At 42.3% G+C, this 18521-nt stretch overlaps 1 protein-coding gene across 1 annotated transcript; it reads right to left on the bottom strand.

The window, feature by feature from the left end:
* Positions 1-865: 865 nt before the first annotated feature.
* Positions 866-16627, bottom strand: FLVCR1 (FLVCR heme transporter 1). Its single transcript, XM_036380406.2, has 10 exons — positions 15902-16627; positions 12733-12877; positions 12044-12184; positions 11657-11724; positions 11311-11414; positions 10085-10195; positions 8951-9056; positions 8670-8781; positions 8093-8160; positions 866-6707 (listed from the first exon to the last, which is right to left on the bottom strand). The coding sequence occupies exons 1-10, from the start codon at positions 16544-16546 to the stop codon at positions 6645-6647; spliced, it is 1563 nt and encodes a 520-aa protein (XP_036236299.1). The 5' UTR covers positions 16547-16627; the 3' UTR covers positions 866-6644.
* Between the last annotated feature and the right edge of the window lie 1894 nt (positions 16628-18521).

The raw sequence follows: 18521 nt of genomic DNA on the forward strand, positions 1-18521 counted from the left end.
AACCAGAAAAAAAGAAATAAAATGACCAACCCCAAAATTCCAATGCCAAAGAAACTTTAGCCAATAATGATTTTCTGGGATTGTTCCTTTCTAGCTGTGGGAATGTTCAAATTACAGTGCTAACTGGGGATATTGCCTGCAGCTTTCATAGAGGTACCATAAGAGGAACATGACCTTGTGGTCCTGGTTGTAGAACAAAGAACCCCCCTGAAAGTTCAACTCAGTGTTGAACTGCATCTTAGCATTGCTTTATGACACAAGGCTTGTGTTTGCTGTGCTCTGCAGCACCTGCAGCCTCTCCCTGTGAAGCATCTCCTATACCAAAATAGCTGAGAGAGAACCCCAGCTCTGTGGAGAAGTGAGATTTAAAAAATGAAACATTTTCTTACCATGACTCTGCATACTTCGAAGCAGGTTCCTCAAATTTGCCTGGCTCACACCTGGGCTAAATGCCCAGGTAGGGGCATTGAGGGTAGGTGACAGAACCCTTGCAGAGTGTTCACAAGGGTTCTGCAGTGCTCCCACTGAAGACACCTCTGATTTTAGCCATAACTGAATGTAATGTCTCACTTCTATCCTGCCTCAGAAGTTATCCTACCCTCTCCCCCAGATAATCTCTCAGCAACCAAGTGCTTTATAAAAATAATATCTGCCCTGCCCTCAAGAAGCTGCCTTTGGATCGCTCTGCTTTAGGGCTTTACTTGCCCTTTCATTTCCTCACAGACCTTTTCTAAAGGCAAGGAGAAATCTCTGTGCTAGAGCAGTACAACTTGACTACCAATGCTTGTACTTTAATTCTATGCCCCAAGAAAATGTCTCTGGATGCCAATACTCTTGTGTAAAATAAATTTCTATACCCTGCATGTACTCTGCATGAACGTTTATTAATGAAACAGTAAGTCAAACACTTACACATTTTCCTACATTAAAAAGCAGGTTCTAAGGAAAAAAAAAATCACTTTTAGATTAGCAGCTTTATTACCAGCTGTCGAAAATGTTACTCTTGGCTCCAATCAATTTAGGCATTATACACTTTTTTAGTAACATAGAATGGTAAGGAATGATGGCATCCACATATACACATACATACAGTATTGCAATCAGAGAATATTCATTAAGAACTTTTAATTTTCTCTTGAAATAAAGAATTGGACACTAACAAAACCAAAATATTACAGCAAAAGACATTTGTTATCTTCATGAGTAGAACAAAGGCATGAGCAGTAAATAACATGGGTCTTACACAGAAATACATTTCTCTTAGGAAATTTTTTTGCTTAATTCATTCCAGTTCCTGCATTAACATCACTTCTCCCTCTTCACAGAATTCAGACCTAATGGTGGGGCTGGGGCAATCACACATTACTGTGTACAATGACAGCTTGTGCTCCATGAAACATCAATAGCCTGTTACATTAGAGAAAGAGGTACATACATGTATTGAAAGACAGCAACTGTAAAGGTCACACACTCCCATTCACACAGAAAAACTAGTGAGTTCACAAAATGGAAAAGGAAAACAATAAATGTTTACAGCTTAACCAAATTTCACTTGGTTGTAGATGCACAAGGTAGTACAAATATTTCTCAAAAAAACATTTTTTCATTAGGCAACATGGGCTGGCAGCTCTAATTACACACTCCACTGATTGTCTCTGAAATAACAGACTCCTTTGAATAAAAGAGATACCATGAGTCTGAAGTTAGAAAAGCCCTATTGATGTCTTAAGTTTTAGCTTTCATATTTTCCAGATTCTGTACTACATTAGTGTATAACTGTGAAGTTCATATAAAGTGTTAGCAAATTCTCTTCACAGTTTAGTTTGACAAACAATCCTTTTCCAGCTTGAAAACCAAGGACACCATTGCACCTTCAGACCCAAAAAGCATAACCAACAGTGAATTGAGGAGAGCAATCTGGGAGGATGGGACTTCATAACCTGAAGCTGTAATTGGATAATCAACCCCAAAATGTAAATGGACCAAAACTTACAAAAGCGTGAAAACATGTGACCCATCACCCATCTTGGGTGTAGCCCTGGCTGGGCTCTTGTACTGCCCAAGGTTTTTCCTTTGAAGGCCTTTTTAACAAATACCTACTTTATTCCTTTTACACTGTCTAGCCTCTGTTCTAGGTAGCCTCTCAAGGCATCACTATTAATCTGAAATTATTCATATGTATTGTTGGTACTTCTTCCCTTGTTCTTTCTTCCTCATAAACCATGGGCATTTAGCAACAGAAAGACATGTTACTAAAGACAAGCACCCATCTACAAATACTTGTTCTGAGGGACTTACCTACCAGCAATTCTAGACTCCATCCTACAGGTCTGGTATTTTCACACCCAGCCAATAGAAACGAGGGGTTTAAGGCCATGGCAGGAATCCTAAATAAAAATGTGTCAATGTTCTCTGAGTCTCTTCCACTGAAATTGCCAAAAGTTTAACGTGGCTGGGAAGAAACACAAAGGTAAGAACTAATATTAATGCTAATCTCTGAATTTTGTAGCTGAAAGTTATCAATTGCACAACCTGCTGGGCTCCTGGGAACTTGGGGGCAGTACCCTTGTTTATGTTCCCTACTGTGTGCCTCGTGTGTGTTCTCTTGCATCCTCCAGAGCTCTCCTGAAACACTCAGAAAAAAAGCAAATTGAAAAGCAAAAGTGGATGCATGGGACTGGGATGCCTGTTCTCACTTGGTTTCTTACACCATCCTCTCCTAGCTGATGTGCAATTCCATTCATTATACAATTACTTTTTTTAAGCAGCTAGGATTTTTAGCCCCCAACTCTACTCTTGCTGGAGGGCTGAGCCAGGATCTGAAGGCTAAGAATCAGAAACCCTATTTGCAATTCCAAATGCATGTGGAATTTCCAGGCTAAGAAGGTTGCTCAGAGAACTCATAGCAACCTTCCAGTATCTGAAGAGAGACTACAGGGAAGTGGGAGGGACTCTGTCAGGAATTGTAGTGATAGGACAAGAGGAAATGGGTACAAACTGAAAGAGAGGGAATTTAATCTAGGTATCAGGAACAAATTTTTTACTGTGAGGATAGCAAGGCACTGGAACAGGTTGCCCAGGCAGGTTGTGAACACCCCAACTCTGGCAGTGTCCAAGGCCAGGCTGGATAGAGCCTTGAGCAGCCTGGTCCACTGTGGGGGAGGTGTCCCTGCCCATGGCAAGTGGGTTGGGACCAGATGATCTTTAAGGTCCCTTCCAACCTCTTAACATTCTGTGATTCTATGTTTGATTGAGTGGATGTTTTCTGCTAAAACCCAAAAATTAAAAGCAAAAACCATGAAGCCTCAACTACTCCTAATTTATTTCTGCCATGAGCTAGAACCTCAATTTCTTGACAGATTATAAGACTATTTCATAGAAAATACTGATTTGCTCTTTATTTGCTCTTTATTCTGCTGCTGAGCCTTACATCTAAATACTTTATCATTGCCTGAAAATAGCTCATAGGTTTCCAACTTTCAAGCTCCTTTTAGAAGGCGAATATTAAATCCAGGATGTAATTAAGCCTTCATTATTAGGAATATTTTCTTTTCAGGGACCCAGCAGGGTTTCCAGCCAGCCAAAATCTTCTTTCAACCTGTTCAAAAGGTAGCCAAGTAATTTGGCAGAAGATAAAAAATACAAAGAGCCAGAACTAGAATATTTTTTTCAATAATCAGCTGAACATAACTAAAACTGGAAATGAGCAGTGAAGAAAGGAATTGAAAAAATAAATGCTAAGAATGGAACAAAAATACTCAATCTTTTATTTTTAACAGTGTATACTGAACAGGTCAGCAAAAATCCTGGATACTGCAAAAGACTACTGTTTCTACTGGACATTTGAAAACAATTCCCCAAATCTACAAAAATATTATCTTGTTAAGATTTTGCAACACCAAAAGTCAAAGCAACCATGCATGGGCCATGAACATAAATATTTTCTGTATCTTGACGAAAAACATATATATATTTTGGCACATGTTATTATCATTTTTCCAAAGGGAAAGGCCACCCACTTATGTCAGAAGGCAGAAACTTTAACTTTTCTCATTCAGGATGAAAACCTGTACATCCCTTGATGGGGCAGCTTCAATGTAAATGAATAATGTAAGCATCTCTTCGATGATATAATGTAAGCATCTCTACTTTCATTTCATTTATGTCTTTCATGACATGATGAAAGCATCTTTCCTTTCACTCCTATATCCTTGCCTGCCATTTGAATAGCCAAGAATCAAAGAGTGACTTTTCCTATATTCAGCTGCTTCAGCAGTGGACTCTTCTAGAGTTCACCTCTCCAGGAGCAGCAAGGCCTGGCCATTTTCTCCTTAGCACTGGACCTGGCAGAGAGACATGAACCCTTTTTGGCAGGGCAAGTGTTCCAAGCGTGCTTAGTTTATTCTGATAGGTCTTCTCCTGTCTAAAGCATTTATCATACAAAATGTTTACATCAAGATCATCACATTTAGAGGCTAAGCTTAGGAAGATAAGTTTTCAGGACCCTTTTTATACAAAAGGATTTTCCTGAGTCTACAGCAAAATAAGAAAAAGAAAAGCTTTTAATTATATTTATTGTACTTAGAGACTATCTTGGAGTTTGTTGTTGTTTAACCCCAGCCATCCACCAAGCCCCACACAGCCACTTGCTCCCTCCCTTCCCCAGCAGTGGGATTGAGGATGGAATCAGAAGGGTAAAAGCTGGAAAACTCATAGGATGAGATAAAGGCAGCTTCATAGGGAAAGCAGAAGCCAAACACAAGGAAAGAAAAACAAGGAATTAATTTACTGCTTCTCATGGGCAGGCAGGTGCTCAGCCATCCCCACCAAGTGCAATGGCTGCTTGGTAAGAAAACACCATCACTCCAAACATCCCTCCCTTCCTCCTTCTGCCCCCCGGTGTATACACTGAACATGATGTCACTTGGTCTGGAGTATCCCTCTGGTCAGCTGGGGTCACCTGTCCTGGCTGTGTCTCCTCCCAACCTCCCAGGCACTCCCAACTTCCTCACCTTTTCTGGCGCATGAAAAGCAGAAAAGGCCTTGGCTCCGTGTGAGCCCTGCTCAGCAAGGATAAAACATCTCTGTTTTTATCCACCAGCCCTGTGTTTAGCACAAATCCAAAACACAGCCCCATGCCAGCCACTGTGAAGAAAATTAACTAGCCCAGCTGAAACCAGCACAGAGCTAAATAATTCCCCATCCCTAACTGTAACAACCTGTGGAAAACTTGGAGCAGGATTGCACCTTCTGGATGGCACTGCAACTGTGGGAACTCAGAGACACAGCATCACTGATGCCACTGACTTGCAAGCTCAGTTTGCCGAGCTAAAAATTAAATATTTCCAAAAAGTCCACTGACCCAGGTCTGACTCCCAGCAATAGTATTATTGTAGTGCTATCAGTTCTGTGGGTGTGTAGATAGAGCACAAGGTAAAGGAGAAAATTTTCAAAAGCACTGAACTGAAGAACGCCCATCCCAAGTACAGATAAATGAAGTAACAAAAAGTTACTGTTAATAATGTCTGCTCATTTTGCAGCTAAAATGGCATAAAAGATAATATTTGATCAGAAATAGTGAAAATATCACTATTTTCTTTTCAGTCATCCTTACAGCTTTTAACTAACTGCAAAAACATTATTTAAGTTACACAAGTACAGGAATTTCACATGAGACAAGTGATACAATTCATAAAAAGGACAGAACATGTTTTCTGATATTCCACAAATATTCAGAGGTTTAACACACAAAATGGAATTTCTTCAGCAGCACTGATTAAACTCAAGATGAGGCAGGGATCTTCTTTACAAAGTAAAGGCACTGGCTCTTTGTAAACACGTACTCCTCTCTCTTTAAATGAGAAAGCACTCAAAATATTCCGTGGAGGAAACTTGTGTGGTAGTGTTCCATTGCTTATAAATATTTCATAACAGAGATATCAAAGGCCTTTGTCCTCCTTTTTACTCTATTTAATAAGAAATGTTTTTTCTCCAATTTATCTAGTGAGAAACTTTTTGAATCTCCCCAGAAATGCTACAATGAAGCTATAGCAAAAACAGTGTTTTCTCTTATCTGCCTTTTGATACCTATAAAGAAGTTTCAAGGCAAAAGAAATGTAAGATGCCAGTATGAAACACACACGTCATCTCTCGTTTTCAGTATTGTGCTATCACTTTCCCAGAAGGAATCATTGGCTTATATTCAAATACAGATAGATTTAAAATAAAAAATGAACTCGTGAGCATCCTCCTGCTGTGCATTTCCCTACTCTTTGACTTTTCAAATGCACCAGCAAGACTGAACAAGAAAAGAAGATTAGATACTTCTGATCAACTGTGTTTCAAGACTCCTGATTTTTTTCAAGTATGCATCCTGAATGCACATCTCCCTATTGTGGAGAGTGTTCACACAGTTCTTTACTAATGAAACTGCAAGACTTGAAAATGTTAAAATAAATATTCCATACAAAGGTGAATTCTTTGCATCTTGAGCAAAATGAACTGAGCATCTTCCAGTACACAACTACCACCAATATCAACAAACACATGTCACTACTCATACACACAAATCCAGTGATTACACTAGCTCATATCATTCCATATCTAACCAAACTTGTGCATTTCTGAGTCACCTTCCTTCAGCTTCATAAAGCTGACTGAATCTTTAATGTAGTGCTTTCAGGTTCTACAGGACTGTCAACTGGTACCTGAAGAGGGAGATAAAAAAGTAAAAACACAACAGGAATTAGGCTGTTATTCAACAGAATTATTCTGTAACACAGTATTCTTGGGTAATTATTAGGTTAGGATCCAACAGTATATGTAGTTAATTAGCCCAGTTAAGCAAATTATATAAAACCCTATATTCTTTTTGTAATAAAAGACGAGAGCCCAAACATAGAATTTATTTTCTTAGTATAACTCTCAAGTATATATTTACTGCATATAAGTATCTGTCACATAGATTGATTAACTTGTTAATCTTCACATAGAAGATTAACTTGTCATTTTTTTCTCTGTTACATTTAACCACAGTAGAATCTTGATCAAGGTTCAGTATCAAAGTGATACTGAACATTATTAACACAGCCAGGTCTCAATCATGCATGGCAACATCAGGGCAAGGACTGCAGCTTTTCTTACACCCTGGCTAATATGAATGAAGCTGTGACGATCTAGGCTAATTAACAGGGTGATAATGGAAAGCAGATAAGTCATGAACAGCCCCAACCCCGGCTGGGAAACCCACAGGATGCCACACTGAGCACCCGCAGCTGCCAGCAGGTTTCAGGTTCAAGTTAGCTCAGACAGCACCAGCTCAAAGTTTCTCAACCTCGTACAGACACTAAGAGCGTGCAGTTGGTCACAGATGATCAAAAGCTGCTGGGCATGCAAGATGCCTACACAAAAATAAGCATGGCAGAGTATCTTGTGATGTCTGACTCCAAAAAGCTGTCTCATATCTTGATCCAAGCAATGAAAAACCCACAGCATTGAAAAAATTTTCCACTGAGAGCTTTATTTCTACTAGTAAATGTCGTAGTTTGGAAAAGCTGCTGAAAAATGGAGCCCTGTGATCATCAGAAAATGCTATGCTCACTCTTCCTTTAAATTGAGAGTGTCAGCAGAGGAACAAACCCAGCTATTTATGCAGTACTGCATAGAAACTCCAGCATGGCTTCTGTTTATCAGACACTGACTTCATCTGAAGAGAGTGCAGGTATTTTAAATAACATACATAGTCGATAGGATGGCCTCACAACCCAATAAACAAAAAGGCTTCACAATTTAAAATGCTTCCCTGCTATTATGATAAAGCAAGATTCAAGCAATAACATAATATTATTAGCCACTTAAAATTCAAATATTCAAAAAATTTTTAAAAAATCTGAGAGCAGAAGTTTTTTCAGTTTTTTTCATGGGAGTTAAGGAGAAAAACAGATATGTGAGAGCAGCATCCCATGTGGCTCTGTTGTTCAAAACCAATATGGAACCAGTCATAAGACTTTGTCAAGTACTCTTTTGCAGCTGCTATTGTTCTGCCAGTAGAAGTCAAGCATTCCAGTAGGATGGTAAAAGAGTCACCACTTACAGCTTTAACGTCCAAGTTCATAATCCCTGAATTCACATTGTGTCTTCGCAAATCTGATTTTATTAAGGCTGAGAAAAGAAGGAAAAAGGAAAGCTGGTTCACACCTTTGCAGTGACATGCAATTCAAGTGAAAGGTTTGCAGGGTGCAAGCACACAGAGACTGCTTTCAGCACATTTTCAAAATACCCCTATTTTTTCTTTGCAATTTGAACTCACTGATAATTTGAACTTGCTCCTCACAAAGCAGGCAATGACAATAAAATCCTTTAAACCACAAGCACTTAAAGAAAAGCTTGATAGTTCAGCACTTTCAGCACATTTGTGAGTCAACATGTATAAACACTGGCACAGCTCCAGAGTGCATCAGCAATTTCTTGCATTTGGAAAACTGCAAACTGCCTCCATTTGTGCATTTGTTTCTATTTCTCACCCTGCTCTGGAGATGGACATCTGTCTCAAATTCAAGACATGTCTCAGGAAATGGGGGTCAGATGGGTGTCCATATATTAGCAACATCATCCTAAAAACACCTAAGTTTTTACATTAAAGAGAAGCCATTACTTGCACTTGTAATTACCTGTTAAAATAATGCCCACAAAAATCCAAGCACAAAGAAAGATGTTTCCTGCACGAGGACTGTAGTCTGTTGTGAGCTTTCCTTGAACAAGTGTAAAGATAATTCCAAATATCTATAAACAAACAAGTAACTTCATCAGGATCACACAGAAAAAGAGTCATCATTTTACCTTTAAAAGTTCCAGGTCACACCTTATAGAAATCAAATCTTAAGCTTTCCTAGACTTGAGCATAGTGGCATTCCTGAACATTACTTCACTTGAAGAAATAAAATGCTGTAACCTGTGCTGATGCATTAAGGAGACCTGAGGAAGTGCCTTCAGACTCTGGATATGTAATTTCCACAGCAAATTCAAACCCAAGTGGAAGATAGCCAGTCATGAAGAACCTGTTGAAGGGGAGAGTAAGAGGATGACAGGTGTGGCCTTCATCTGTTACTACAGCTAAGAAAACCTAACATACACACATGGTGTTATGAATTAGCTGGTATTCTGAATTGTCATGTGTTCACGACTTAACAGAATTCAATAATTCCAAATAATAGTGACTGCTTCATTCCCTCAGCATGATCCGAGAATTTTACCCACACATCTTTCTCTTTAAGGCAAAGCTGCTAAAATATGTTTGTCCTATTTCCCATAACCCCCATACATATGAAACAACCTTTGCAAAGAAGTCTGCAAGCCACTCCATACTTGAAGCCAATTACTTTCATTTGAAAGCCATGCACAAACATCATCATTTGATCAGCCCAAATATCCATGCTGGAGGACAAAAAGAGGCCATGAGTAGGGAGTGAGGCTGTACACTTGAACACCTGCTGGAAGCTGCTATGGAAGAAGCTGAGAGGACCCATGAATGATGGGAAGAGAAAAGGCTTAAAATGCAGCTGAGGTTGGTTGTTTGGTTTTTAAACTGAAACTCTCAAGACATTTCTGGTTTCATCTTGACTTCTGTGTCTGAATACAGCAACATTCCCTCAGCATCTCTTGAGGCTTTTAGATTGGGTATCTATGGGCACAGCAAACAAAGGGACCAGCATGTTGCTTGGGCTATCAAAGTAGAGATTAATGAAAATGCAGAGAAGCCAGTCTTCCTAGATCTGCTCAAACTCTAATCACCTACACACTGCTCAAGAGAAAGCTTCAACTTCACTGCACACAGTTTTTTGAATTGGAACTAAACAAACTGATCACATAGGACCTCTCTTAGGTCCATAAAATGGTAAATTAAATTTACTGAAAAGTAAGTTACTTTAGCTTTATTCTGATGTAACAGAAGGAGAAACCCTATCTGTACTGTGAGCTAAAGGCTGAGACCACGGTGACAGAATACACAGAATTATCTAGGAAAAATATTTAAATGTATTTCAGAAGAGAACTGCAGTAAGTCTTGTAGTGCTCTTTAATTGCTCACCCAAGCACTCCTCCAGTCACAAACACCACTATAAGGTATCCGAGGTCCAGGGTGAAGGTAAATACCAGCAACCCAATGAAAGAGAGAATGTAAACAATCAAAGTAGTTTGCCTGCAACCCAACAAGAACAACAAATTAACATTGTTCATAGAAGGCCATAGCACATTGCTGAAGCATGGAAGGATAACACAAACATTACATAAGCCATTCTAAAGCTATAAAATTTGCTTCATGTAATTCTGCCTCAAACTTAGCATGCAGTGAGCACATATCCATTCCTGAACCCTTCAGTGTCTTGGTTATCTGGCTGCTTCATTCCAGGCTAAGGATACTGACTCAAACTCTCAAAGAATGGACAATCACAGAACATACTACTACCTTAAGACTATTTTAGTTCTCTGCTATGCTGTACCTCTTGGCCATTCTGCACTGCTGCCCATTACACAATACACCAACACAGGAGCAGCTGAGTCCAACACTATTAGCAATAAAAGTCAGCCTACAAGAGGCAAGTCAAACAAATCTCATTACAGTGTTCTATTTCTTTTCAATCTGGAAGAAGGGATGTCTTCCAAATTCTTAAAGCACATATTTGTAAGCCAAAACACATGCAGAAACAAAGCCAATCTACAGCATTAACATCCATTAGGCTTGTAGAGGCACATAATGTACTAAGAGTCACAGGGGAGAACTATTCCATCACAAACAGCGCTCCAGGGCAGTGCTCGCTCCTGGATGATAGACCCAGGAGCTCCTACCCCAGAAGAGAGCTCTGCTCCATGGTCATCCCCTGAATTAAAGCAAACATTACACTTACTAATAGGATCAGGAGTAGCATAAAAAAATTGAGAATCCATCAGCTGGCCATTTTACAAAACAATGCAGGGCAGGCTTTGAGACTTTATGCTTTCCTAGGAGAAGAAGCCCACTGGGCCACCTGGCCACTGTATGTAGGACCTACAGTGCTTTCCTTACAGTCCTAAAGAGACAGGAGTAGATGACAAATCCCTTTGCATTGTGCTCCCTCATTTCTTTTGGCCAATAACCAGTAAGAGTCTCAAGCTTTCGCTGTAGCCGCAGAAACTTCTCTCCATCAAGGCCACTAAAAGATCAGGGACCAACTGCATTTCATCAGCAGATCATTTCAGCCCTTATGTGGAGTATTTTCCTAATGCAATTGCACCACTCTCCTACCCCTAGCCCCACACATGCCTACCCACACTTACTTGTATGTTTTAGTGTAATCCAGCCACAAACCACAAATAATCGAACCCACCATTCCTGCCACCACCAGTGTCAAGCCAATTCTCCCAGCGTTCACTTCTTCTCCCTTTCAACAAATATTTATATGGTGCTCATTAATAATTGCTTCCATTCAGAGTCAAGTTCAGACCTCTTGGCAGTCATAAGTGCAAACAAACATTCCTATGACTCCCACAGCTGTATGGCACAAGAAACTGTACAGAGGTATAAAAGAAACCAAATGTCTGAGCACACATAGCACCTACAAAATAAATTTCACCTCTGCAAATGTATGGTGAAAAAGAGAAAGATAAGATCCAAGAAACTTACCTCATAATGAGTTACTATCATCTGGTTTAATAATGTGGAGACAGAGTAAAATGCCCCAGTCATAATACCTGCAGTACCAAGAAAAAAGCTTCAGTCATGCCAGGTGCAGCCATGCTGATTTTTTACCCTAAAGAATTAATCTTATGACATTTAAGACTCACAACACAAAACCTTTTATGTGCCAGGTAAAATCTGGCACATAAGCCAGATCACTGGACCCATAAGTGATATTTTTTATCCTTACAGACTTTCCAGCCCTGGCACCTGAGTAAATAAAAGTTTGACACCCCCTCCCCCATTAAAAAAAACCCCACAATTAAAATTCTACATGCTTCTGGGCTACATTTGAACCTTTCTGCCAGACTACAAGCAGATAGCACCACTTACCATAACTGATTAGCAAAAGTATAAATGGAATATTTCTGAACAAGTTAATAATGGACTGTTTGTAGGAGTAATCCTCAGGAGGTTTAGTTTGCAGGACTGCTTGAGAGTGACTGGGAGGGTATTTGGGCTTTTCTTCAAACACTGGGGAAAAAACAGAAGGAACATTTTTGATTCATCTCTACCAAACTAATGTGCAGGTTTTTTTGGGGCTTTTTTTTTTTTTTGGAAGTGTTTCAGCATGATGAATTCCAGGAGAGTGACACGTAGTTTTAACAACTCCATGAAAAAAATTTCTAGACTTTCTCATGGGAGAAGTGAGTCACATCCACAAAGGATGTGTTATCTGGTGACATCTGATTGCTACCAAAATATGGTGAAAGACAGACTTCATCTGCAATACATCAGGACCTTTGTATACAAATTGTAAGATTAACAGAGTGAATTCACATTATATAATAAGTCCTTGCAGCAAAGAAACTAAGAGAACTAAATATTCTGAAAGAAATCACCCCATGTGAAGCACAACATAGAGTGAAATAGCTGTTGCTTAACCCTGGCACAACAGGTAAGTGAACACAAACTGGAAAAATTGTGACCTCAACTACTTTGAGGAGTCAGCTGCTTTAAAGTGAGACATTGTAAACATCCCCTGTAGCCAGCACATAAATCCCAGTAATTTAAACACTTACCAACTCCTGCCAAGAAGAACAGAAGTGTGGACACTATCGCTGTTCCGTAGAACATGATGCTGATGTTGTGTGCCATAAGATCAATATCATTCGGCGTATTTGGGACCAAAACAGGTGGCAACAAGAAGCCAATTGCAGTACCAAGCTGGAAAGCAAGGAGAAAAAAAACCAAAAATAATTTCCCTCTGAACATACAAATCAACAGAAGTGAAAAGTCTTACCAGGTAGAATTCAGAATCGTTATCATAATAAGCATTAATAAAACTTTAGTATCACACTTCTGAGCCACTTGTTCTCGATGTTGTTTTACAACCAGATCTTCTTTAACTCGGGTTTAATCTTTTCACTTCTCAATTGAACTACACTACTACACTTAGTGTATATATTTACAGTACACATAATACTTGTACAAGAATCTTCATACATATATACAAGAACCTTTCACAGGAAGTGAAAATACCATGCATGAACATAAATTTGTATCAGTCATCCTGCAAGTGAAAGGCTACAGATGACACAAGATTCCAGCTACTCTTGCAGAAATGTTCTTCATTTGATGTCATGCTTCTGCCACTACAGCAAAGCCTGACTGCAAGGTTCACTGAAGCACATACAGAGCAGAGCAAAGGAATATCCTTATTAAGACCAAACTCAACAATTATTGCTAAGGAAATAAATGAAAATCACAGAATGAAGTAGTAGTGGGTTTGTGTGTAGAGTAAATTCCAACATAACAACTGATTTTGCATTAAAGAGACATAAAATGGGGACTGAAATTTTGGGTACATATGTAAAATATTTTTAAACATGAAGGAACACGTCCTGAACTATTCTCCAATTTCCCTCTTCTGCTCCCCCAAAACTTAGCGGCATTTTAAAGTGTTGGAACATTTATTTTAGGTAAAATTAAATGAAAAAAGAGCACCAAAGACTGTTAGAGTAGCAAGTTCAACAATCAGAAAGCACACACATTAGAGGTGTGCCACTATGCTTACAAAACACCCTTTGCGCATACCCTGATGAGGGTTTTGCTACCTTTTTTCCCCCAGGCCACCATATTGACACAGTATCCAGTGGTCCCAGGAAGAATTTGTCTCCTTTTGTCCTCACTCTTCATTATATGAACCCTACAAACACGAACTGAGCACATAGTTACTTTTTGTCTTTAGGTATATTTTTTCCTCCCCCAAGAGGAGCCAGTGCAGTATCCACAATATTCCAACAAAGTCGAGTGATACCATTTCCCATCATTTACATCTAGAGAGGTTAAGGCCAGAATAAAAGTGTTCCAATGAGTTTGGCATGCCTCATTTAAGATGGTAAATACTTGTGGAGATCTGGCACTCCAAACAACCCTTGACAAGTACATCACAGTGATTTGTGTTCCAGCTGCAAACAATCAGCATCCCAAAGGAGTGAGGTCTAAATTTTGATAACTGCTCTGTTCCTCCCCTGCCTGCTGTCCCTGACAGCCGCTGTAGCTCTGTAGCTTCACACAATCTGAAGCCGTGTGATAAGCAATCTGATAAGAAATTGGATGACCGACAGCTGGGTGGGTTATAGCAACCTGTTCTATGGCACAGTTCAGGTTGTGCAATTGCCCAGTACAGTGAGTGGTGTTCTGTTGCACAGTTCACTTTGTGCCGTTATCAGGACAGGGAGACCCAGCAGGAATGCCTGTGCAGAAGGGAACTGCAGTGGGATACTCAGACATTACTTCTAACTTCCAAGGGCCTAAATTCTTGCTACTCTTTCAATCTAGCTTTTGAGAGTTTTTAGGGGTTTTTTTAAGGAAGTAAAACGCAAGAAGAGAGAAATTCTGTTGTTCTATTGACACACTTCAACAGGCACACTGAGATCAGTCCTAGCTTCTGGAGGGGAATACACTCCAGAAATATCCACGGCTTACTCTGTTCACATCCTGATCCTGTTTCCCTTGTCCATCCTTCTCGTGGCTCCCATCCACACAATCCCTGCTCTTCTGCTCCAGTCCTGCACCACTTCAACCCCACATCTCAGCATCCCAGTGAAGCATCAGTTTCAGGCTCCAAGCTGGATACTTGACACTCTACTGCAGAACTGAAAACCCGGCAACTCCTTGCTACTGGGAGGACTGGTGCATGTCAGAAAGAGAGGACATTTAGCTGCCAAATAAACCTTTAACCTCATACCAGGATACAGATCCAAAATTTTTGCCTCACTGCTGAAACAGCCAACAATTTCTGAAATCTTCAGTCCAAAAGAGACAGTTGACTTGTCCACTTGAAACCTCCGATGCAAAAAAAAAAAGTTTTGGAAGAACTGCAAACAGCCAGGTGTCAGCTAATGAGGAATCAGCTAGGTTTAGGTACACCCTCACTGTAAATATGTAAAATGCATGCCACTGCTGTCATAATCCAAAGTGCACAAACATAAAATCATTAGACTCACATGATAAAAAACAAATCCCCCATTATCTTAACCAAACTGTACCTATGACCTCAGCCTGCATCAGTGATGCTGATTTGAATCTTAGCCATTTTTTTTGCCTCAGGAGAAAAAAAAAAAATCTAGGACAGTGGCAGGAGGTGAGAATTAGGCTATAGGAGGAAAAAGTATCATACCTGCACCTATGCTTTCAGATGCACCTGTTCCAGCTCTCTGAAACTGGCCAGGACCAGGGAGCTTGAGGAAATCCGTGACTCAGTTATCAGCTCCCAACAGTGATGTGAACAATCACAGCGTTACACAAAACTTCAGGAGTCACCAGGGTATTGACTACTGGCACCTGGCAATTAGAGGCCATATTTTAAAAAGCAGAAACTAATATATGTTGTCGTTGGGGCTCCTCATGAAAGTTCACGTAGTTCATACCCCTCCAACGGGGGTGGATTCAGCCAAATGAATCCAAGCGCCAAAATGCAAGAGAAAGAGGAAGCGGAGCAGGACCACTTGTGAAAAGGTTCTCTCTCGGCTGCGGTACTGCCGGCAGCTGCCTGAAGCGTGGGAGAGCCGCACGCTGCCACATGGCCCGGCTCCGGCACAGCCCCGCTTCCTCATCCGGCCGCCCTCCCAACACCGCATCCTGCAGAAAGCCTTCTCCCACTTCAGCACCACGCTTCCAACTCGATGCCGAACTCCAAGGAAGCCCACTTATCCAAGCACCCCCCTCGCTCCCCTGCTGCCCTACCTGGTTGCCCAGCACAGCCACGGCGCAGGCGGTGGAGACCTCGGTGGGGCCGAACCAGACGGAGGCGATGCGGGAGGGCAGCCCCAGGATGAAGACCTGGGCCACGGCGCACACGGCCTGGGCGGCCAGCGTGAGCGGGTAGCGCTGCGGGGCCAGGCTGCCGCACTTGAGCCAGGCGCCCAGCGCGTTGAGCCCCGCGCCCAGCAGCGCCGTGAGCCGCAGCCCGCGGGCATCCAGCAGCCAGGTGGCCGGCAGGATCAGCGGCACGTAGGCCACCATGTACACCATGGACAGCCAGTCGATCTGCGTGAAGGAGACGCCGTAGAAGCCGGCGAAGACGTTGCTGAGGATGCTGTACTGGATCCACTGGAAGGCGTTCACCAGCGAGTAGCAGCTGAACACGGCCAGCACCGCCAGCCGCCGCCGCGACAGCCGCGTCTCCAGCCGCGCCTCCCGCCGCTCGCCGCCCGCCGCCAGCATCTCCTCGGCCTCCGGGGCCGCCGGGGCCGCCCGCTGCCCGCCGCCCGCCGCCTCCTTGCCGGGCAGGAAGCCATTGCAGCGCTGCTGCTGCTGCTGCTTCAGCGGCGCCGCCGGCACCTCCCCGCTCTCCCCCTCCGCCTCCTCCTCGCCGCCGTCCTCCACCATCTCGGCCGTCTCCGCACCCAGCTTCCCCGGCGGCGGGCACAGCCCGGCTCTGCCTGCCAAGGTCACCTGGCCGCCGCTCCGCTCGCCGCCCCGCCCCGGGGCCGGGCCACAGCCGTGCCCGGCGGGCGGAGCGGGAGGCGGCCCCAGGGAGGGCGGGTCCGGCAGCGCTGCCCGGGGCGCGGGGGCTCCGGGGGCAGGGACTGCACAGTCTGGGCTGCTGGGAAGTGCTGGGAGCGTGTGCCTGTGGGGATAGATAGATTAGATTAGATTAGATTAGATTAGATAGATAGATAGATAGATAGATAGATAGATAGATAGATAGATAGATAGATAGATAGATAGATAGATAGATAGATAGATAGATAGATAGATAGACAGACAGATAGATGTTTTGATCACATCTCTGCTCCCGTTTTCTTTGTCCATCTTTCTCGTGGTTCCTTATCTGCACAATCCCTGCGCTCCTGCTCCTGTCCTGCTCTGCTTCAATCCCCACATGCCAACATCTGAGTGCTGTGTGTGCACACACACACACTCACACTTCTTGAAGTCTTTTAAACTGAACTTACAAACCCTGTGTGACTTTAGCTGGCTGCATGAGAACGAAGGGGCGATAGTAGATGTCGCCCTGATTTTTTAAGATTTTCTAAGCCTTCTGATGTTTACATTCTTGTAGCAAAATTTCTCACACACTTTCTGCTAAATAACTTATTGTTTTGATACTTTCTGTAAATAACTTATTGTTTTGCATTCTTTTATGGAGGAAGAGAAATTTGATAGACTGTTAGTTTGTCGAGTGTCATCAGAGAGGTGGCACTTTCACCCTCCAATCCACTGTCACTTTTGCAAAACTATAAATGTTGGAGTCAGAAAATAAACTCCCCTTTAATCACCTTGAGAGCAGTGGTGTGTGCGCTTGTGTTGTTTCGTGTCCTATAGTGACAAGTAATGATGTGAATAATCCCCACAATAGCTCCAAGGAAGGAGCAGCATCACCGCCTTCCTGTAACATTTTGGTGGCTGGTGTGCCCGGCCCAGGCCAGGCTGGGTGGGCACAGCCTGGTGCTTTGTGGCCCATCCCTCACCTCTCCTCCTGGGCACAGGCAGGGCACCTCGGCTGCTGCACCATCTGTGCAGAGACACATGGGCCACACCACTTCCAGCACAGCCTGGAAAATCCAGGGCCTTCCCCTGCCCTGTTAAGATTTGTCTCTTTGCAGTGGTGATGCACAGAAATGTACTGAAGTGATAAGAGACGGATGGGCAGAGACAGAGCCCAAATTGCAGCCGAGGGTGGCCAGTACAGTGCATTATCAGGGCGTGTGCCTCCACCCCAGTCCTTCACTGCCCCCAGAGCCTCAGGCAAAACATTCCTTGTTTCCACTCAGCCTCTGAAATTTGATTTGACACATACCCCAGAAAACCGGCCCTCTGGCTCATGTGCAGTGCATATCACCTCAGTAAGCAATCTTCCCCCCAACCCTGCCTGGTCCATGTCTGCTCAGGAGCAGTGTCTGGCAGCCCCTGTCACTGTAATTCTGCTGCTGCAGACAGTGTCCCCTAATAAGGAGACAGATTATTCTAAAAAGCATAATAAGAAAATACAGAAATAGTTAAGTTTGCTAACAATGTTAATAGTATTTTACTGGTTTCTGTGGGAAATAGTTTGGAACATGTTCAGCAAATAACACACTGCACATTGTTCATGGATAGGTCAGAGCCTAATCAGATCTGTCTGGGCTGTGGATACATTCAGCCACCAGTCTTAAGTACCCTCACTAATTAGGAGTCGGTATTTTATCACTAATTAGGAGTTGGTATTTTACTCAAGACCTGTTGACCTATGTAAGCCACAGTTCCTGATCTTATTTACAGTATGGATAATAATATGGACACATACTTCAAACTATTAATTTGGCTATGTTTGCTTTCCCTGGGCACTTAGCTGAGCAACAGTAGTGATGATTGCAGGCAC

The sequence above is a fragment of the Molothrus ater genome, chromosome 3 (assembly GCF_012460135.2).
Source record: "Molothrus ater isolate BHLD 08-10-18 breed brown headed cowbird chromosome 3, BPBGC_Mater_1.1, whole genome shotgun sequence".
Taxonomy (NCBI): Eukaryota; Metazoa; Chordata; class Aves; order Passeriformes; family Icteridae; genus Molothrus; species Molothrus ater.

Bases quoted from the DNA above. Each gene is read 5' to 3' on its own strand.
- FLVCR1 (XM_036380406.2), bottom strand. From the start codon at position 16,546: ATGGTGGAGGACGGCGGCGAGGAGGAGGCGGAGGGGGAGAGCGGGGAG. The intron at 12,878-15,901 runs GTAGGGCAGCAG...CTTGCTTTCCAG, and splicing joins TGGCTGTGCTGGGCAACCAG to CTTGGTACTGCAATTGGCTT. The intron at 6,708-8,092 runs GTAAGTGGTGAC...CTCCCTCTTCAG, and splicing joins TGAACTTGGACGTTAAAGCT to GTACCAGTTGACAGTCCTGT.